The sequence below is a fragment of the Amblyomma maculatum genome, chromosome 2 (genome assembly GCF_055883805.1).
Source record: "Amblyomma maculatum isolate TAMU_Amacu chromosome 2, ASM5588380v1, whole genome shotgun sequence".
Taxonomy (NCBI): domain Eukaryota; kingdom Metazoa; phylum Arthropoda; class Arachnida; order Ixodida; family Ixodidae; genus Amblyomma; species Amblyomma maculatum.
The window spans coordinates 179,158,009-179,180,264 of record NC_139345.1 but is presented as its reverse complement, the minus strand read 5'-3'; the positions used below and the strand labels follow the sequence as shown (position 1 = coordinate 179,180,264).

The 22,256-nt window shown below is 47.5% G+C and overlaps 1 protein-coding gene across 1 annotated transcript in view; it reads left to right on the top strand.

The window, feature by feature from the left end:
- Positions 1-1,599: 1,599 nt before the first annotated feature.
- The window catches only part of LOC146200521 (chymotrypsinogen B-like), a 65,273-nt gene continuing 44,616 nt past the window's right edge, over positions 1,600-22,256 (top strand). The window contains exon 1 of the mRNA XM_084592387.1: positions 1,600-1,653. Within this exon, the coding sequence (XP_084448513.1) occupies positions 1,609-1,653 (45 nt within the window). The 5' untranslated portion in view covers positions 1,600-1,608. The remainder of the gene's footprint in view (positions 1,654-22,256) is intronic.

Below are 22,256 nucleotides of genomic sequence, written 5' to 3'. Positions count from 1 at the left end.
GTGCTGCTAAAGCCCGTGACAAGCAAAGGAATAGTATCAACATACTTTACAAAGACTGTGTGAAACTTGTACATCGAAAGCTAAAATAAAAATGGCACTCTTCCTGGAATAGTGAAGTGGAGAGTAAACTACACTTAGTAAAGCCAAATTTGGAGGAATGGATGTCGTGACGGCATGAGGAACGTTTCATAGAAGCAATATTATGGCGCATCCGCATTGGACACACACACCTGACACGTAACTTTCTGCTGACAAAAGGAGACAAATCTCAATGCGAAAAATGAGTAGAGGAACCATCAACCACGTTTTATTCTCATGCACAGGTCTCGAAACACTAAGAAAAAAATGTTTTACCCCATTTTACAAACAAAATATTTCTTTTCACCCAAAACTGATTTTAGGCGAGGATGGACTCGTTGATTGGTCTTGTGTTTTAGGCTTTCTAAGGCAAGCAAACCCCTCACACAAACAGTAGAATAAATCAAGCGTGCATCAGTAAACAACTTAAAACCTCATGCTTTCCACATCATTGCATTAGCAGCTTATGCCCCATAAAAGCCAACACAACCCAAGTTTCCTAAAAGGAGACTTTCTAAACATACTGTAGTTTAAACAGACCTATTTTCCCATTTTCTCGCAAAACAAATTAACCTTGCTCTTGGTACATGATAGCCTTAGTTGCTTATGTTCCAAAATACCAACACAGCACAAGTTTCAGGTGCGGAAATTATTTCCTTGGCGCAAAACAATACCGACCCGAGTGGCAGCATTCCTGCCGCCTCTTGAAGTTCTTGGTAAAGGGGTGTAGATAGACCTCGTTCAAAGCGCGATCAACTCGCTTTCCTTAGCGACAGGGTCGCCATACCGCTAATGCGTTACTGATACGGAATACGCTTCGTTTCGCATTTCATCTTTATTATGAAGGTTTTTTGTTCAAATTGAGCAGGCTAGGAGTTTATTGCTGCACAAATTATGTTTGGATAGAAATAGCGTCACGTGGTATTGAGAACAGCGTCCAGATTAACGAGCAGACTGGAGAACACGGATGCGATTCAATCTTGTGGTCAGCTTGACACCACAGCTGTTTCGACCGAATTCTCAATTAAAAACATATGTGAAAAAAAAAAAAAAAAAACAAATTCGCAATGCATGTAGGTTTGAGATGGATGTTGGAAATCTTGCGAAAAAGTCGTTTACAAACGCAGCTTAGAACATATGCAAGCTTTAATCACCATGATTGTGAACACCGCCGGACGCCTACTGTCATCAAATGATCGTCTGCCTCCAGAACTGAAACCACTGTGTCCTAATGAACGAAGAGGCAAAATGTTGCATGGAGGCTGCCGGTTGACATGTAGGACGTCACGATTTTATCAATAACGTTGGAAGCCGAGTAAATTACAGGAGGGTAATAAAGTGTCTGGTCGCACTAAAAGAGTTATCTTTGCACATAAAAGCGTATGCGGCTGGCTAAGGAAGCGCTCTTTAGCGGGTTTACAGCTGCATGCGCATCGTAAATTTCTTTATACCACACTCGGGGCGCAAATTTTTATATGTTATGCTCACTCTCCTTTCTCTTTAGTTTCACCCGAAGATATAGAACCACGAATGATTTTAGGAGATGCTGTTTCAAGCACAATGTACCCATTTATTGTGAGTATATAATCCTTTACGTCCGAGTGGAATCTTCGCATCATACACTGGCACCAGAACCCTAGTGACAAAGATAAGCACAGCTCATATATTTTTAGTGCACTGCACCTGACCTCATTCAGAGCCCATTCAAGACGCCAATTATTTCTTTTACCAGGAGATTTCATAGTTTCTGCCAATGGCTTGGCGGCAGTGAATTAAAGTAAAGAGCGCTCATAATATGACTGTGCACGTAGAGCCGTGCTAAAGATTTGAAAATATTTTGAATATATTAATAATTTCTCTCTGGCTGCTTCTGTTTTAAGGATGACACGTGCATTTAGCCATCGCCGAATCGAAACAAAAATCTGTAAGAAAGTTCCTGTTGTGGCAACAACAATTCTGTGCGGTGCAAAATTGCCTTGTGCAAAATTGCTGCCATCTCTCGGTCCTTCAGCGAACCCACGCCACGCGATGCAATGTTGAGGCTTTGTGTGAGTCAGCCGCGCTGCCGTGGCTGCTCCCGTTCTACTAGCTGCGTGTGCTACTAGTGCTGTGGTTTTCGTGCTATTTGCTCGCATTCAGAACAAACAATGACAGCAGAATGAGCGATGGACTTGTACACACTGCCTACATTCTCTTTTTACTTCGTAAAAGGGTACTGCGCTGCCAAAACTTCTTGCGAACGCCAACATCAGCGAAGCTACAGAGGGCAAAGACCACATTGCCGCTTCTAATTCCCGCGTCTGCTCCGACGGGTTCCTAATACACTGCTGAAATACGCGTTAATAAATATATTTCATATTTATTTGGGGTGTAAAACACTCGTCTGCGATGTGATTCCACGTGTCAGCCGCCACAGGAGGCTTTCGAGTTCAGCGCGGAACAGGTTCAACATGTTACTGCGCCCGGCTCTCGACCTCGATCGTTGGCATTCCATAGCACGTTGTGCCAATAGGTGTACACGAAGGAGCTTGATATTCTTTTTTTTTTAATGTAGGATCGGTGCCTAATAAGCCTTACTGGGCTGCGATGGACCTGAAAACATTTCCAATACAGAACGCGCACTACTATTCGTTTGCCATCTGTCGCTCTTCAGTACCCTATGCATACCTTGTTAGCGTGTAGACAATAACCACTCCCTACAATGTTAATTTGCTGACGAAACGCAGCAGGCTAAGGACGCGATTCCGCGTGCGCTGATCCTCCTCAGATAGCTCGATCCTGTTGTCATCACATAGTGGTTCCATTTCGTGAAAATCGATACATTAGCACATAAATTGTCGAATTGAAAATCGATACCTTAGCCGGAGTAGTCACATCGCAGAGGTCTCGCCTTACACCTAAACACAATGTCAAGCGTGCACGCGTATTCGAACAATGCATCGTGAAAACAAACCTTCGCGTTCCAATTAAAGAGGACAGTCTGGCGCCTTTGAAGTGCAGCAACGTTTTCTATCTGCATGCATACCTGGGCGTATACATGTGTAGAAGATCTCTGGACAGCATGCATGCATGCAGAAGGAAATTCAGGGGTGAGGTAGCGCAAAAAGCCTATCATCTCAAGAGTAACACTTTTGAATATATTTTAAGCACGAAGGCTATGCAAATCCTTCTACAGAAATATGTAACATGATGTGGGCGACATATTTCGTCTGCTCTGACCCTGAATACGAATTTGAAATCTTTCAAAGCAGGTTAAATAAGAAACCATATTAAAATTTAGGATCGCTGTTGAACGAAGGAGCGCATACAGCGCGAGACCCATGCGATAGCAGATTAACTTAAGGCCACAAGAAAAAAAGTGGCAGTGGCTTAGCTTGGTAAAGCCTGGTAATTGCGAAAGCAATAGCTATGGCTACGCCTAGGTTCAGCTGGTAGTGTAGCTGGTTATGGTGCTCGTGGTTTTGCTTATGGTTATGCACTGATTCACTCTGGCCACAGCATATGGTTCAACTATTGTTTATTGCGGGGTGCTACCTGGTTATTCTATGTATAACTAGTAGCAAGGCAAGGAGTGCCGTGGCTGCAACGATATACTTGGTTGTGGGTGAGGTTAAGGAAGAATGTACAACTGTTTCTCCGGCACCGGCTGCAACGGCATTTTTTACGCCAGCAAAAATGAAAGCACCCCAGGAGACTGCGTTGGTTCCACCTGCCGCTAGGCCACCTCATATAGTATCCAACGTTGCACCTCCGGTGGTAGCTGCGGCTGCAGCCCCATAATTATTCTTAGCTTTAGGAGCATGTGGCACAAATGCAGCTCCGCCCGGCCATAGATCAACGTTGGTCTTAACTCTCGGTGTGTAAGGGCGTACCCAAACCGGCGATCTAAACGTCGTTCTAAACAGTCTCACAACAGTGTCAGGGATGACGTCACTCCGGCTGTAGCGCTCCCTCACGGAGGGAGCGGGAGTTAGGCCGCCGCAGGTAGCTACCGCCTCGCAAGCCGACGGCGCGAGTTGGGGCCCCTGTTTTGGCCGCAGATGGGATGGCGTCACTCCGACTATAACGCCTCTCGTGGAAGGAGCGGGAGTTAGGCCGCGGTTGGTAGCACCGCCTCGCGAGTTGACGGCGCGAGTTGGGGCCCCTGTTTTAGCGCAGCTGTGGTTGGCGGCGCGCCAAAGGTCACGCTAAAGGTTAATGGTAGCTACCGCCTCGCTACGCGAAGGGCTGAAAAGTGAAAGTAGTATTGCTTTCGCAATAAAAAACTAATTGGATAAACTGTGCTGCTTTTCTTCGACAACCTTGTTCCAGTTTTGCGCGCAGCAAAGGACATAACAGTATGTAGGCATTATCAGCGACAACAAGCGTTAATCCAGCGGCCACGCTACCGCTTGCCGCTCCTGGGTTCACCTACCCTCAAGCACGGCGGAAATGTGCGCGCTGGTCGCTGGATGGTAGTACTTTTGCATAAGGTTTGTTGACAGTGAAGCTGTTCTCACAGCAAACATTTCTGTACTAACGGCAGAATGTTATCATATGTGTGTGTAGTATGTAGTTGTAGCTAAACCACTAGCTTCCGCGTACTTGTACTTGCATACAGCATTCTTCTTTTCACCTCCGCGCACATGGCCAATATCAACAGTGGAGATTGATCAAAGCTCAGTGCATGTGTAAGAATTGAATACGTAAGCACGACAAACTTTTTGATATATCATTTATTATTTACGAATTAGTGTTGCTGAAATATTTGAAACATTTAATGTGATACAAATAGCAACCAATGGAAAAATAATTAAAAATGGGAATCAAATTTGTAAGTTTAATTCAGACAGAGAAGCGGTAAGAAACAATTCTCCTAGTCGCTTTATTATAACTAAGTAACCGTCACGCTGGGTTTCAGACATGCCCTTCAAATCATTTTAAGAGCGTTTTAAACTAAAGAAGAAGTTTTTGCAGGCCTGCATTCGGGAACGATCATTAAAATTATTAAAAAGCAAGCTGTCATTTAAGGCTGTGTGTGGCAACTTGGCATGAACATTCCAGGGCGCCCATTTCAAACGCTGCGCAATTTGTGAATTTACGTTCTATATGTGTCACCACTATCTGAGACCGTAGCTGATTTTCATTTCTAATAAACTTCGCAACAAGGAAGAAACGTACTACAGACTAGGTCACTCAACTCTTAAGGAGCCCTGCGTCAGTCTCTCTTGGATTGGACACTTGATGTTTTTAAAACTTCCCCTAATATTATCTCGAACCCCATATATACTATAGTGGCACGCAGTATTCAATTATTCCGTAGGCAGACGGCAAACAATCCTTAAGCAAACTACATGTTATGACAGAAAAGGAAACGTAGCCCTCAGCTTCCTATCTCAACAGTGGGGTATGTTAGATATTAAAGCCACAGGCGTCCCAATGCTTTCTAGTCAATATCGCACTTGTCGTTTTTACTTCCGTGCATCAAATAGATAACTGTATCACGGCAAGCATCCAAGAGGCGGCTTCATGAACTCAGTTATCTGTGATCTGGCGGTGTTTTAGTGGAGAGTAAGGGCAAGTAAGATAATGATGGTGAGGTGATAACATAAACGTATTAGAAGACATTGCCTTGCTAAGTAACTCGGGGGATGAACTGCAAATAATGATTGATGACCTAGACAGGAAATGTAGAAAGGTAGGCTTGAAAATCAATATGCACAAGACTAAGGTAATGTTCAACAGCCTCGGGAAGGAACAGCAATTTAGATTAGGTAGCGAAATACTGGAAATAGTAGGCGAATATGTCTACTTAGGACAGGTAGTAACCGCAGATCCGGACCATGAAAAGGAAATAACAAGAAGAATAAGATTGGGATGCAGCGCATTTCGCAAGCACTCGCAGATCATGACTAGCAGCTTACCGGTATCGCTCAAGAGGAAAGTATACAACAGTTGCATCTTGCCTGTACTCACCTATGGGGCTGAAGCGTGGAGGCTAACCAAGAGAGTTCTACTTAAGTTGAGGACAACCCACAGAGGTATGGAACGAAAAATGGTAGGGGTAACATGAAGAGATAGGAAGCGTGCAGAGTGGGTCAGAGAAATAACTCAAGTTAACGACATTCTAGTGGAAATTAAGAAGAAGAAATGGACATGGGCAGGACATGTAGTGCGAAGAGAGGCTAACCGATGGTCGCTGAGGGCAACAAACTGGATTCTAATGGAAGGAAAGCGCAGCAGGGGGCGGCAGAAAGTTAGGTGGGCGGATGAGATTAAGAAGTTCGCAGGGGTCAAGTGGATGCAGCTAGCACAGAACCGGGTTAAGTGGAGAAATATGGGACAGGCCTTCGCCCTGCAGTGGGTATAATCAGGCTGCTGCTGCTGCTGATGATGATTAGAAGGTATTGTGTGGAGAATCAGCCAAACATCTTAGTGCGAAAGGAAATTTGTCACGCTTGTTTTGCCCTTATCGGGTGGGCTTTGAATAAGGCCAGTCATGGATAATGACAGCGATGTCCGCTGTACCTAACTATTAAGTGCACATCGAAAGAGCACCCAAATCTTGTGCTACTGATAAATATACGCGTTATTGTCCTAGCCACAGGCGTAGTCATTAAACATTGAGGTGCTTGTGAAATGGGAGGCTGCTTAGCACATTACCCAGAATTATCTCTGTGAACGTCAAAGCTACGTTTCAGGCCTGAGCGGGCACTCCCAACCATACACTGCAGCACTCCACTGCTTTAAAACATTCCTATGAACGACATCTGCATAAAATGCACAACTTAGAATACGTAGGTTATATTAACTTGTGTGTAGATATTTATGATTTGAAAAACTGTGTTGTGCTGCACAATGACATTTGTACTTGCCATGCTGTAAAGATGTTGCACTTCACATGACCTTACTCAGAAACCATTCAAGAAAACAGTACCTTTTTTAGTGCAGACGCATCCTTGCTTGCTTCTGCTTGTGGCTTGACAGGAATGAGATAACGTGACGAGACTCATGATATCACTGTAGGCATAGATCAGGCTCAGGGCGTGACAATATAATAATTATTTTCCTTCCTCACTACGTGATTTCGTTTTAAGGATGACACACCCATTGAAATATTGCCCAATCGATAAAACTACCGAAACGTTGCTGACAACGAAATTTTCACTCTATTTTTAGTGTGAATGTGGAACCCTGTTCTAGACAACTCGCCATTTTTTTCAAATTGTGACGTACGCGCGACGTGTGCAGTAGGATGGTGCCAGATTACGTAAGCACTCAATTTGGTTGCCTATTTTGAAGAGAAATAGAAAAAGTGATAGAAAAGAGCGCTGTCGTTTGCTACTGCTTCATCATCATCATCATCATCATCAGCCTGATTATACCCACTGCAGGGCGAAGGCCTCTCCCATATTTCTCCACTTAACCCGGTTCTGTGCTAGCTGCATCCACTTGACCCCTGCGAACTTCTTAATCTCATCCGCCCACCTAACTTTCTGCCGCCCCCTGCTACGCTTTCCTTCCCTTGGAATCCAGTTTGTTACCCTCAGCGACCATCGGTTATCCTCTCTTCGCACTACATGTCCTGCCCATGTCCATTTCTTCTTCTTAATTTCTACTAGAATGTCGGTAACTTGAGTTATTTCTCTGACCCACTCTGCACGCTTTCTATCCCTTAATGTTACCCCTACCATTTTTCGTTCCATAGCCCTCTGGGTTGTCCTCAACTTAAGTAAAACTCTCTTGGTTAGCCTCCACGTTTCAGCCCCATAGGTGAGTACAGGCAAGATGCAACTGTTGTATACTTTCCTCTTGAGCGTCTACTGCTTATTGACGCCAATTATGATAAACGGCGATGCTCCTGGAATCAAGCCAGTGCTGTTCATTCCGCGATTTGGACGCCTCGGGTTGGTTCGGCGTTGCGATCTCAGTGTACTATGATATACTTGCGGTCGGTCTTTGGGCAGCAGCTACGCACGGAGAGGTTGATAGAGTTTACGAGACGCGAGGGGCGTTACAGTTGAAGAGCAAGGATGGCAACAGAATATTTGCAGTGTCTTGGTGCAGAATGGTAGCGGGAAGTGGCATTCTCCTCATAAGGGCTGATGACTTCTCACTTTCACTTATCAGCGGCATTTGAATGAAGGAACTATAAGGCTTATGGACATCGTCGTAAACAGAAGGAATTGGTAGATTTTCGAAGTAGCTCCAGCACTGGCAAAGAGGCGCCCGCGCGGCCGGCATGGTCCATGACCGAGGGAAAGGTTGTCAGTATCAGAATATCGATTAGTGCTAGCTACTAGCTGTACTGCCCACTTTTTTCGAACGACAGAGTTATCACCATTTACTGTCAGATCAGCAAGTCTGCTTAGGTTTTCAACATCTTGTGTACAGCGCGGAAAGCAGCACAAAGAGTGCGCTCTCTCACACACACACACACACACACACACACACACACACACACACACACACACACACACGCACACACACATACATACAGAGTGAGAGACAGACAGACAGAGCCGACGAAGTGTAAAGCATACGCTGGACCTTACAATTGGTTAAATTTTCATACGCTGGCGCGCGAAAGGCTCCTGCGAAACGCGAAAGATGTCTGAGAAAGAGAAGCAGACAAACAAAAGAACGAAATAGCACGCAGGCTAACTAGACGATGCCAAGTAGGATACTGTACACATGCAGCAGAGATAAACGGACAAAAAAGGAAAGAAAGCGAAAGATGACTGAGGAAATCGTGGCATTAAGTTAGGGCAACGCCGGGCGCGCGTATCCTTTACAGTCGAAATTCTAAGATGCAAAGCAATAAAGGGAGATTATTTTCTAGCTATACTAGGGCGAAAGCCTTTAATGGCTCATGCTGTCGTGGAGAAAATGTGTTCCGCTTTTGCGGCGGCTCTGATTGAGGCAGGGTGACGTCATAGAGGTATCGACCAATCACAAATCGCCACCACAGTACGCGCGACTGCATGCCTTATATGGCCATATGCCAATCAATGCTCCTATACTACTTAATGACTATATAAATACTGAATACCACCGCTGATGTAACACGACACTGCCGCACGTTTGAATCTTTGAAGCGACGCCGTATCATTCCGAAGTTTGGTCGGCTGCCTAATGTGACAACTGGCGCTAGTGTGGATGTGTCTGAAACGACAAGCCTGGCAGATACAATTCGCCAGATCGTCCGCGAAGAGCTTCGGAGGCATCAAGATATTGGGGGCCACGTCAGACCCGTCCACCTCTTCGTCAGACAATAGCCCATCTTCTACCTGTTATGATCCCTCTGTTGCGTCTCCTTCGGACACCCGATGCTCTGCTGCTCATCGCCCGAACATCCAGCCTCTCACCATCAACGCCTACAACAGCGAGCACTCTCGTCCTCCTCGTCGACCACATGCAGAGCATGAAGCGTTTAATACAAGCGACGATGAGCCTTATTCATCGTTTGAATACTGTTACCAAGAAGGACGTGTATCCCCTGCCACGTATTGATGACGCCATTGATTGCTTACATTCCGCCTCCTATTTTTCCTCAGTTGACCTGCGATCAGGCTATTGGCAAATCCCCATGCACCCGGAAGATAAAGAAAAGACGGCATTCATCACCCCAGACGGGCTGTATGAATTTAATGTGATGCCGTTTGGATTATGTAACGCTCCAGCCACGTTCGAAAGATTCATGGATACAGTTTTGCGCGGGCTGAAGTGGCACATTTGTATGTGGTATTTGGACGATGTAGTGATATTCGGGACAACTTTTCATGAACACAACAGTCGATTAGAGATTGTCTTGGAGTGTATTGAGAAAGCTGGTCTGGTACTAAGTTCCAAGAAATGTCGTTTTGGAGAACGCCAGACTGTGGTACTTTGACATCTCATAGACAAGGATGGAATCAGGCCTGATCCGAAAAAGATCGAAGCTGTCACTTGTTTTAAACCGCCGAAATCGTTAAAACAGCTAAGGAGTTTTTTGGGGCTTTGCTCCTATTCTCGGCGTTTTGTTCCGAAGTTTGCTGATCTAGCATATCCCCTTTCTTGTCTTCTGCAAAAAGATGTGCCTTTCAAGTGGACTGCCGATTGTGACTCCGCCTTTCGTCAGTTAAAGTTTATTTTGACATCAGGACCAGTACTACGCCACTTCGGTCTATCAGCTCCAACAGACCTTCACACTGACGCCAGCGCAGTTGGAATTGGTGCTGTGCTCATACAGCGCCACAATGGCGATGAACATGTTGCGTATGCAAGCCGTTCTTTGAGCAAGGCTGAGCGTAATTACACAGTAACTGAACAGGAATGTTTAGCTGTTGTATTCGGTGTGCAACGGTTTAGGTCATATCTTTATGGATGTGCATTTAAAATTGTGACGGACTATCATTCCTTATGTTGGCTCGTAAACCTTCGTGACCCTGTGGACGCCTTGCGCGGTGGGCTTTGCGCCTTCAAGAATTCAATTTTACTGTGTCTTTTAAGAGTGGTAGTAAGCACGGTGATGCTGACTGCTTGTCACGGTTGCCACTTGAAACTATAATTGCGACAATGAGGTCTTGGATGAATATATAGCTGCTATCTCTACAAGAGAGGTGTTAGGCAAGGAGACACAATCTCCCCAGTACTATTCACAGCTTGTTTAGAGGAAGTATTCAGAGACTTGGAATGGGAGCAGTTAGGGATAAGGGTAGATGGAGAATACCTCAGTAATCTGCAATTTGCTGATGACATTGCCTTGCTAAGCAACTCGGGGGATGAACTGCAAATAATGATTGATGACCTAGACAGGAAAAGTAGAAAGGTAGGCTTGAAAATCAATATGCAGAAGACTAAGGTAATGTTCAACAGCCTCGGGAAGGAACAGCAGTTTACATTAGGTAGCGAAATACTGGAAGTAGTAGGCGAACATGTCTACTTAGGACAGGTAGTAACCGCAGACCCGGACCACGAAAAGGAAATAACAAGAAGAATACGATTGGGATGGAGCGCATTTGGCAAGCACTCGCAGATTATGACTAGCAGCTTACCGGTATCGCTCAAGAGGAAAGTATACAACAGTTGCATCTTGCCTGTACTCACCTATGGGGCTGAAAAGTGGAGGCTAACCAAGAGAGTTCTACTTAAGTTGAGGACAACCCAGAGGGCTGTGGAACGAAAAATGGTAGGGGTAACATTAAGAGATAGAAAGCGTGCAGAGTGGGTCAGAGAAATAACTCAAGTTACCGACATTCTAGTAGAAATTAAGAAGAAGAAATGGACATGGGCAGGACATGTAGTGCGAAGAGAGGATAACCGATGGTCGCTGAGGGTAACAAACTGGATTCCAAGGGAAGGAAAGCGTAGCAGGGGGCGGCAGAAAGTTAGGTGGGCGGATGAGATTAAGAAGTTCGCAGGGGTCAAGTGGATGCAGCTAGCACAGAACCGGGTTAAGTGGAGAAATATGGGAGAGGCCTTCACCCTGCAGTAGGTATAATCAGGCTGATGATGATGATGATGATCTCTACAAGTTTCCCTGATGCTGGTGAATTCAAGATTGCGCAGCGGCACGACAACGAGTTGGCGCCGCTTTTTGAGGCAGCAAGTTCCCGGAACCCTACGACCTCATTCTGCATTCGTGACGGTGTACTATACAGGAAGAACTACTCGTCAGTAGGTGCGCGGCTTCTTCTGGTAGTTCCTACAAGTCTTAGGTGTCAGGTTCTTAGAGTAATGCACGACGATGTCACAGCTGGACACTTGGATTTCGCAAGAACATTGCTCAGGACTAAGGAACGTTTTTATTGGCCGAAGATGCGTCAAACTACTCAACGTTATGTGGCCAGCTGCCTACAGTTCCAGCGTTTCAAGCACCCAACCTGCTCACCGCCGGGTCATCTTAAGCCTATAATGCCACCACGAACCCCATTCGAACAGGCGGGAATTGATCTTCTAGGACCGTTTCCCCGTTCCTCCAACGGAAACCGCTGGGTCATAGTGTGCGTAGACTGTCTTACGCGGTACTGTGAAACTGCTGCTATACCGTCAGCCACTGCTTCTGATGTCTCGGCGTTCCTCTCACGGTCCATCATTCTTCGACATGGGCCTCCTCGTGTGTTAATAAGCGATCGTGGCCGACAGTTTACGGCAGAAGTTGTAGAAGAACTTCTTCGCCTCTGCTCATCTAATTTTCGCCATTCAACTCCTTACCACCCACAAACAAACGGTCTTACCGAACGCACCAATCGGACGCTTATGAATATGCTCGCAATGTATGTCGACTCCCGCCACAAAAACTGGGATGAAGTCCTTCCGTTTATAACATACGCATTTAACACTGCTAAGCACGAAACGACAGGCTACAGTCCGTTGTTTTTCGCCTCTATGCACGACCTCTACGAAGCACTTTGGACACGTTTCTGCCTTTCTCACTCCCTGCTGAAACTTCACTAGCGCATACTCACTCTTTGGCTGAAGAAGCTCGTCGACTCACTAGACTTCGCACTCTAGCCTCCCAGGAACGCTACAAGCAACGCTACGACAAGCGTCATCAAGATGTTAATTATGTCTCTGGTGAATTGGTGTGGCTTTGGACGCTGTTGCGTAAGCGCGGCTTGTGCCAGAAACTGTTGCACCACTATACTGGCCCTTTCGTTGTATTCGAACGCCTCAGCGCAGTAAACTTTGTAGTCTCTCGCGTGACCACCCAAGGACGTCGTTCTCGGAATACTCAAGTCACGGCCGCTCGATGGAAGCGCACTGGGTGCGGCCTGCTGCGTCGCGCCGCCATCAATGGGAAAGCGCGTCCTTGGGGAGTTTACAGTTGCGCCCGCTATTTTTGCTGAGGGCGCCACTCTTCGGGGACACGTCGCCGCCTGGAGCGCGCGGTTTGCTTCATTTCTGGGCGCGTTCGCCTCGCGCCTGCGTGGTAAACGCAAACTTTTTTGTGTGCGCGTGTGCAAGCACGTTAACGTTGAGACTGTATGTGTTTATTTTTTAAGGTGACAGCCGTTCTAGGCTCATGGAGCGAAAATCTATGCGCAGAAGCTGTGCCTAATATTTGTGCGTCGCATCTGTGCACTGGTGTGCCAGTCGCAAAAGCGGACGTGAAAGGAGGGAGATTAAGAATGAAAATGATTGATGGTAATAGGTAATCAATAAAAGTTATAAATAGACATTCATAGAGGTAATGACTAATGCTAATGACTAATAATGGTTAATAATGACTAAAAGTATTTGTAATGACCAGTATATCAAACTACGACATGTAATGACCGCAATTGATTAAAAATGAGTAAAAGGGCTTAGCGATGTGTGGTAATGACTATAAGAGCTAGGCATGACTAATCATTACTGTTAATGACTACGAAATGACCAATATGTGAAACGACGACATGTAATGATCACTGCTGATTCTAAATGAGTAACCTGCTTAGTTATGAGTGATAAGGGCTACAATGACTACGCAGGCACACTCATCATGACTGAGAAACGACCAATATATCAAACGACGACTTGAAATGACGAACTGTGGCAAACAATGAGAGGCAAATGATAGGAGCAGGGTAGGCATTTGCCGTCCTCCGCTTAAGAGACATCTAAGAGGCCCTCTAATTTTATCTGCTGAGCTCGCTTCAGGCAAAGACAGCAGCGAGAAGTTGAAATGCACACGCTTGCTCTGAAATAAAAGCGGCGCTGAGGTTAAAAAGTCCAGATGCTGAAGCATAATGCCCTATCAGCTGCCATTGAATTTGCTAGAAATGACAGCATATTGGACTTGGTGAATAATTATAGGTTACCCGTGCAAAAAACGTGAGGGGAACGCAGGAGAAGAAGACGGCACAACCGCGCTAGTTGTGTCGTCATCTTTTCCTGTGTTCCCGGAACATTGTTTAACCTATTTAGTTATCAGGGAGCTGGCCAGTGAACTAGGATTTTTAACGATGTGTTGTGAAGCAGATGAACACGATGAGGTAGCACCACAAGTTTTTCTCGCAGGTTAAGTTGTGAGAACATATCAGAAAAAGATACGAAGTTTTTTTTTATATAAGCATGCAATTTGTTCTAAATTTTGCCGCGCTAGTTTGAGTGCCCTTGCAAGTAAAGGAGCCTGTGCATACAACATTTGTTTATACTGTTGAGACAGTTTTAGCCGATGCGATAAAATGAAAAGCCACGTTCCACAGAAAATCCGGCGCCTGCTCTGTTGGCGGAAAGTCGGAAAAACCTCTCTGGTAAGAGGCACTTTAGTTGGTGGTATGGCCAGACACCTTTGGCGCAATGAGAACCCATAACATGTTCAGCAGCAGGAGCTGCCAAACTAGAGAGAGTCAATAAGATGTAAGGGTGAAATGGGAATTATTGAAAACGGGACCCTTAGATCCCAAGTCAAGCACACTATACTCCTATAGCGCACGTTCGTACGGCTTCGGTAAAGAGGGGCTTTATATAGCTATGTGTAGGGTGCTATTTCATATAATGCGGTGGCTTAAGGCTGCGCATTCTAATGATATGCGACAGAGGCAGCAATTACGGGATACGGTGAATACGCAGGTAGCAAAGTGCGGGCACTCTAACGAGGCTCCTCAAGGAGGCTTAAGAACATCAAGTTTTGTTTATCACTACCAGGTTGTTGCTTAATTTATGCGATATTTGGCAATGATTTTGAGGCGTCATGTCAGTCGAGCAAGAGCCTGTTGCAGGAAATATGAGTCAACTGGACCAGTCACAGGTTAATGAAAACCAAGGAGAATGGAGGCTTGATGTACCCCGCAAAGGAAGTAATCACGCTTTGTCAGCTTACGAGCCCCTTCATTAACAGGATGATGAAGTCTGAAGAGGTCCGGCGAAGTAGCAAGCTGTGTGACCTTTTGGTTTCATAATTGTTTTCTCACTGTACACAGTACCTGCAGCTAATCTATAAAAACAATGATCGTGGCCATGCGGCGCTATGCAAGATATCGTTAAGTTGCTGCCCCCACTGATAGCGAGCTGGGCTGGAAATGTCAACTCAACAGTGGAGCGATGTTTATGGTTATGGGATAAACCTCTCTCAAGAAAGGTTTTCCTTCTGCGATTGGTGATTTGCTTCCTTTTTTGTGTGGCCATTAAATAAGCGTACTCGACTGCTCGCTGAATCTCGTCCGCAGTTGCGCTCTGACGCGTGAACATTCTTGGGATCAAAGCTAAGAGTTTCACAACAGCAACACTCGATGCGCGTTCTTCCATTGAAAATTACAAACCAGCAAATTTGTATGGGTTTGCGAGCAGCCAATAAAAATAGTAATAAAAACATTCAGCGCATATAGGTAGCACCTTGAGGCAGACCTGCTCTATCAAGCGCGCTCACTTTGTCCGGTCATGCAAAATGCGGGAAGCCATGACGGATAGCGTTCTGGCGTACAAAGTTTAAGGTCTCCAACTGAGTTGAAGATCCCAGGTTATCATCTAGATTTAACCTAATAAACATCTTCATATTTCTACCGTAAAATTTGTCTCAATGAGATAGAAAGGTTGGTTACATGTCGCATTTTCACAGAGGTTGCTCATAGTAGGACATTTTTTTATTGGATAGCGCTGGCAACTAAGAACAGGTTGACATCAATTTGTGTTAAAAGCTGTATGCAGGAATGAGTAAATGGTATGAAAATGACACACGGAATTCGCAACATAGTTAATCAAGTGGTTATGCATTAGGCTACCATGGCAGCTGAACAGCTTCGAATTGTTCACATCCGGGTCACATTTTAATGCGACGAACAGCTGGATCCAAATGCAACATCACGGTTATGCGAGCTCTCCAATCGAGAGGCCTTGAACCACCGTCACTATAAGGTTTTCGGGGTACACTCCAGTATACATCCTTGCCAAGCAAGTGCTAAGTGTTGACATGGTCACACTAGGCATGACAGTATATACTAATTCTTGTTACCAAATTGTGTGAAGCGCAGCTCTTATATCCTTAAAATAAAAGACTTCTACCACGCCGACGCCTCCCTCAAAGCGCAGCCAGGCGCATCTCTCCGCGCGCGGCTGTCCCCGAACGGTGGCGCCGCGGTGGTGGCGACTGGAAGTAGGCGCCTCCCGCCGGTTTCGGGCGACGTAGCAGGCCGCACCTAGTGCGCTTCCATCGAGCGGCCGTGCTCAAGTAGTCCACGTGGCCCGCATGAAGCCCTCCTATCAACGTGACGAACCTTGACTCGCCCGGCGGGCATCGTCTTCGAAGGGGGCAGTGTCACGCACTTCCCGCAATCCTTATTGAAGGAAGATGAGGTTTGGCGGAATAAGCAGAAGAGGACGAGGAAGCTGGGTCTGTCTGCTGCGGTGTGCTAATCTCCAGCGTATCCTACCATCTGTAAATAAACGTTGTAACAGTACATAAATAATTCTGATGGTTGATATATTAGGTAAACCATTTATTAAATATTTTCATTAATTAATTAATTAGTTATTAATTAATAAATAATTCAATTATTATCAATCAATTAATATATACTGTAATAGGGCGTTTATTGAAGCTCAGATGGAGAGCTGTGAGGACAGGACCTTGCAACGGCGAGCCCAGCGTACTTCGTCTTCGTCGCACAACGCACAGGTGCATGTCGATGGCGATGACTATCACAGTACATTTTCCCCCCGGGTAAAAAAAGGAGCCATCCTGGCGACTTATGGCGCGGAAAGCACAGCGGGGTCATAGAATGGCTTCAATCGGTTCACGTGAACTGTTTCACGACCACGGCGACGCAAGTCCGCAGAGGGCGTGACGGGCTCAACTACGTAGTTGACTGCAGATGTTTGCTGGAGGACCCTATATGGCCCGTGGTAGCGAGCAAGAAACTTCTTTGAAAGGCCAGGGGTTGTGGAGGGCACCCAGAGCCACACCAGAGAGTTCGGGAGATATGACGAAGATTCGCCGGTATCACGGAGGTATTTTTGTTGCCACTGATTTTCTGTTGTGAGAGAGCGGGCGAGCTGACGGCATTCTTCTGCGTACGTGACGGCATCGGATAGCGGGGAAGATTCGGAAACGTCAGGGCGGTAGGGAAAAAGTGTGTCCATAGTACAGGGTGGCTCGCGCCCGTAAAGGAGAAAGAATGGAGAGAATCCAGTAGTGGCCTGTGTCGCGGTGTTATATGCGTAAGTAACAAACGGTAGAACTTGGTCCCAATTGGAATGGTCGGTGTTCACGTACATAGCCAGCATGTCACCGAGAGTGCGGTTAAAACGTTCTGTCAGTCCATTCGTCTGAGGGTGGTACGAGGTAGCGGTGCGGTGTATGATGCGGCATTCTTTCAGGAGAGCCTCAAGAGCGTCTGATAAGAAAACGCGTCCGCGGTCACTGAGCAGTTCGCGAGGGGCACCATGGCGAAGAACCAGGTTTTTCAGAATAAAGGCAGCCACGTCGCGTGCGGAAGCAGAGGGCAATGATGATGTCTCAGTGTAGCGGGTTAGATGATCCACTGCCACGATAATAAAGCGGTTGCCAGCTGAAGTTGTAGGAAGGGGACCGTATAGATCTATGCCGACACGATCAAACGGACGGGCAGGACAGGGCAACGGCTGCAACGAAGCAGAGGACTTGAGAGGAGTTTTTCGGCGTTGGCAAGACTGGCAGGAGCGGACAAAATGGCGGACAAAGCGGTACATTCCACGCCAGAAGAAGCGTAGACGCAAGCGCGTGTAGGTTTTCAACACTCCGCCGTGGGCGCACTGGGGATCAGTATGGAAAGCAGCACAAATTTCGGCGCGGAGATGACGGGGGATGACTAAAAGCCACTTCCTTCCGTCGTGAAGATAATTGCGGCGATAGAGCAGCCCGTCACGAATTGAAAAATGGTGAGCTTGGCGGGCAAGCGCCCGAGACAGACGACCTGGAGAGTGACTTGAAAGAAAGTCCAGAAGTGTAGATATCCACGGGTCGCGCCGCTGTTCCGTGGCCATGTCAATAGTGGCAAGCGAAGACAAATCGTAGGCGCAGATCTCATCAGGCAACGAAGAGGGAGGCAGCGGTGAGCGCGAAAGAGCGTCCGCGTCAGTATGCTTGAGGCCTGAGCGATATATGACACGAATGTCATACTCTTGGAGGCGAAGAGCCCAGCGAGCAAGGCGGCCGGACGGGTCCTTGAGGGACGCCAGCCAGCACAGAGCGTGATGATCAGTGACCACATAAAATGGTCGGCCATAGACATACGGACGGAATTTGCCGATGGCCCAAATAATGGCCAAGCATTCTCTTTCCGTAACAGAATAATTGGACTCTGCCTTGGTCAAGGTGCGGCTTGCGTACGCCACCACATAGTCTCGGATACCAGGTTTGCGTTGGGTGAGAACGGCGCCTATCCCAATACCGCTAGCGTCAGTGTGAATCTCAGTTGGCGCATTCGGGTCGAAGTGGCGGAGGATGGGAGGCGAAACCAAAAGACGGCGTAAAGTGTTGAAGGCGTCATCACAAGCAGGTGTCCATGCGGAGAGGTCGGAGCTACCGGAGAGGAGCTGGATGAGAGGAGCAATAATAGAGGCGAAATTTAAGATGAAGCGGCGAAAGTAGGAGCATAGGCCAATGAAACTTCGTAGCTGCTTCAGTGATTTTGGGCGTGGGAATTCGGCAACTGCACGAAGTTTGGTGGGATCGGGAAGAATGCCATCCTTAGAAACGACATGACCTAGAATTGTTAGTCGGCGAGCAGCAAAGCGGCACTTCTTCAGATTCAGTTGGAGGCCGGCGGTAGCGAGAGAAGTGAGAACGTCCTTCAGTCGGAGCAGGTGGGATTGAAAATCGGTAGAAAAGACTACGATATCATCGAGATAGCAAAGACAGGTTCGCCACTTGAATCCACGAAGCACAGTGTCCATGAGGCGTTCAAATGTGGCCGGGGCGTTGCAAAGCCCAAAGGGCATGACGTTGAATTCATATAATCCATCTGGTGTGATGAAGGCAGTTTTAGAGCGGTCAGCGTCAGCCATTGGCACCTGCCAGTAGCCAGATCGTAAATCCAACGAGGAGAAAAACTCGGCGCCCTGCAAGCAGTCTAGTGCGTCATCGATGCGTGGCAGAGGATAGACGTCCTTGCGCGTGATCTTGTTGAGCCGGCGGTAGTCGACACAAAACCGGAAGGAGCCATCTTTCTTAGGTACCAACACAACTGGAGACGCCCAGGGACTGTGGGATGGCCGAATGACACCCCGACGGAGCATGTCGTCCACATGATCAGCAATTACTTGGCGCTCCGAAGCCGACACGCGATAGGGACGCTGGCGCAAAGGTGCAGTTTTACCGGTGTCGATGGTGTGCTCTACGACAGACGTGCGGCCCAAGTCAGTTTGAGGAAAGTCGAATGAAGAAGCGAAGTTCTGCAAGAGGGCGACAAGTTGATCACGTTGCGCAAGTGGAAGATCAGCATCAATAGCATGTTGGAAAACGTCGGAGGGCGTCGAAGCGGTCGCAACATCGCAAGAGCACAGACTAACGTCGAAGGAGGGGGTTGAGTCAGCAAGAGTGGTGATATGACTGGGATCAAGCTCTTCAAGACGTCCAATGCATTCGCCACGGAGCAGGACTGCTGGGCAAGAAAATGGGTTCGAGGCGTAAAGTGCACTCTTGCCGTCTTGAATTTCGAGAACAGCGAACGGAAAAAGGAGGCAGGGATGACGGGAGGTGGCTTCGGAAGGTGTAAAAATCGCAGTCAAAGGTGTTACCCACTCACAAGACAGTGGTACGAGGGCAGCAGAGAACGGAGGAATGTCGGTGTCATGGGCGACGAGAAGTTTTGCAGTGCGGGGAGGGGTATCACAGAAGGGGGCATCACAGAGGGGGGCGAAGGCAATTTCTGCACGAGCACAGTCAATAACGGCTTGATGAGTCGATAGAAAATCGTATCCGAGGATGATATCATGCGAGCAGTTCGGCAGAACAATAAACTCGATGGGGTACAAGACGTCTTGAATGAGCACACGGGCTGTGCAAGATGCGGAGGGGTGAATGTGCTGTGATGAGGCGGTGCGGAGCGAAAAGTCGGAAATCGGAGTGGTCACTTTGCGAATTCGACGGCAGAGCGCTTCACTGATGACGGAGACGGCTGCACCGGTATCGACGAGAGCGAGAACTGTGGCGCCTTCGACAGAAACTTTGATAACATTAGCGGGACGGCATGGAGGACTTGAGGAATTCGAAACAAGCGCAGTTCTTGCCCCCGGAACTGCGACTGTTAGTTTCCCTCAACGGTGCTGGTAGAACGTCGCAGCATTGGAGAAAGCGATCGGCGCCGAGGAGAATGTGATCGACGAGTGGTATAGGTTTGGCGATCTTGTGGGACAAATTGAGAACCGGGCGGAATCATTTGCGAGCGTGAGTCGGTATCGTACGGGTAAAATCGAATGTCAGGCTGTGAAGGTTGGAGGCGCTGGCGACAAAGGCGCGCAACATGGCCCGGCCGACCGCAGGCATAGCAAATCGGAAGGTTGTCCGTAGTACGCCAAGGTTTCATAGGATGTGGGCGGAACCTTGAGGGTGGGGCTTGAAACGAAGGCTCAGCATGCGGCGGTGAACGGTAGGCAGGGACCTGCACATAGGAGCCAGACGTGGGCGAAGGTGGTGGCCTAGCCGTTACTTGGGCATACGTGAGAGGTGCCGTCACAGGCGGCACCACGGGGTTGGACGGCAAGGCATCAGCGACGTGTTCTTGCACGACACGGCGTATAGCAGGGGCCAAAGATGGAGCCAGTTCAGGAACGAGGCGGCCCGAGTCTTGAAAATGGGGAAGGAGTGAGATTTGACGTGCGACCTCTTCACGAATAAAATCTTTGATCTTTTGATTCAGCGGGCTCCCTTCAGAAGTTGGCGAACCACCCAGGGCTAATGCGGATACGCCTTCGTCGCACACACTGGAGCGGCGCCTAGAAGCGCGCCGCTTGCGGAGCTCGTCGTAGCTCTGGCAAAGCTTCACGAGTTCACTAACGGTGGTGGGATCTTTCGCTACCAGCATCTGGAAGGCGTCCTCAGAAATGCCCTCGAGGATGTAGCGGATTTTGTTTGCTTCCGGCATGGCCGGGTCGACTCGTTTGCAGAGATCAACGGCGTCTTCTATGTAGCTGGTAAAGGTCTCATCAGCGCGCTGAACACGATCGTGTAAACGTTGTTCGGCACGAAGCTTACGCACTGCCGGGCGGCCGAACACTTCCGCGAAATTCTTTTTAAATGTCGACCAAGATGACAGGTCAGCCTCATGGTTGCGAAACCAGAGGTTCGCCACGTCCGTCAGATAGAATATGACGTTACTGAGCTTGTATGAGTCATCCCACTTGTTGTAGGTGCTTACTCTTTCATAGGATGACAGCCAGTCGTCGACATCTTGATCGGCCGTGCCGCTGAACAGGCAAGGGTCACGCTGGCGCACGACGCCAGCACACATGATCGTGGGTGGAACGCCCGGCAGCGTCGAAGTGTCTTGCATGGCGGTCGTAGAGGGTAGTGTACGGCTTCGCAGTTCCAGTTTGGGTGGGATCGTTTCCGGCACCTCCGCCAATTGTAATAGGGCGTTTATTGAAGCTCAGATGGAGAGCTGTGAGGACAGGACCTTGCAACGGCGAGCCCAGCGTACTTCGTCTTCGTCGCACAACGCACAGGTGCATGTCGATGGCGATGACTATCACAGTACAATACTTACTAATCAGTAGCAGTTGCGTAGTAGAATGCGGCACTGAGGCTTTCGCCTTTGTTCTACTTTAGTCGCTGAAGTCCCGCGTATTTTTTTTAAAGCAATCATGGTGGCTAGAGCGTATCGTCATAGTGCGCTCCGAAGTACTAATGTTTGTTTTCTAACATATAAAGCAAAACTAAAATATCTGAGCAAAATTTTGGATGATACACATCACATGTACCAAGAAAACAAATTCTTTGTGCACAGCACATACATTCCTTTGTTAAAAAAATTGCTGTTAGTACTTTTGCTTGCTTTTTCCATCCTGGGAACGCGCATTTCATTAAGATTGAAGTGAATGCATAGAGCTAGACCAAAAAGGAAATGTTTAGGGACAATGTTTAAGGGAGGCCTTGGTGATTCCTGGCTGCCTGTCGCCGCGAAGTTCCTTGCACAGTCGCCAAACCATATGCCTCTCGAACCGTCCGGACAGATAAATCTAAAACATCGTGGTGCTCTCTGAAATGCCTCGTGTCGCACAGATCAACCACTTGAATTAGCAGATTACCGTTGCTTCAC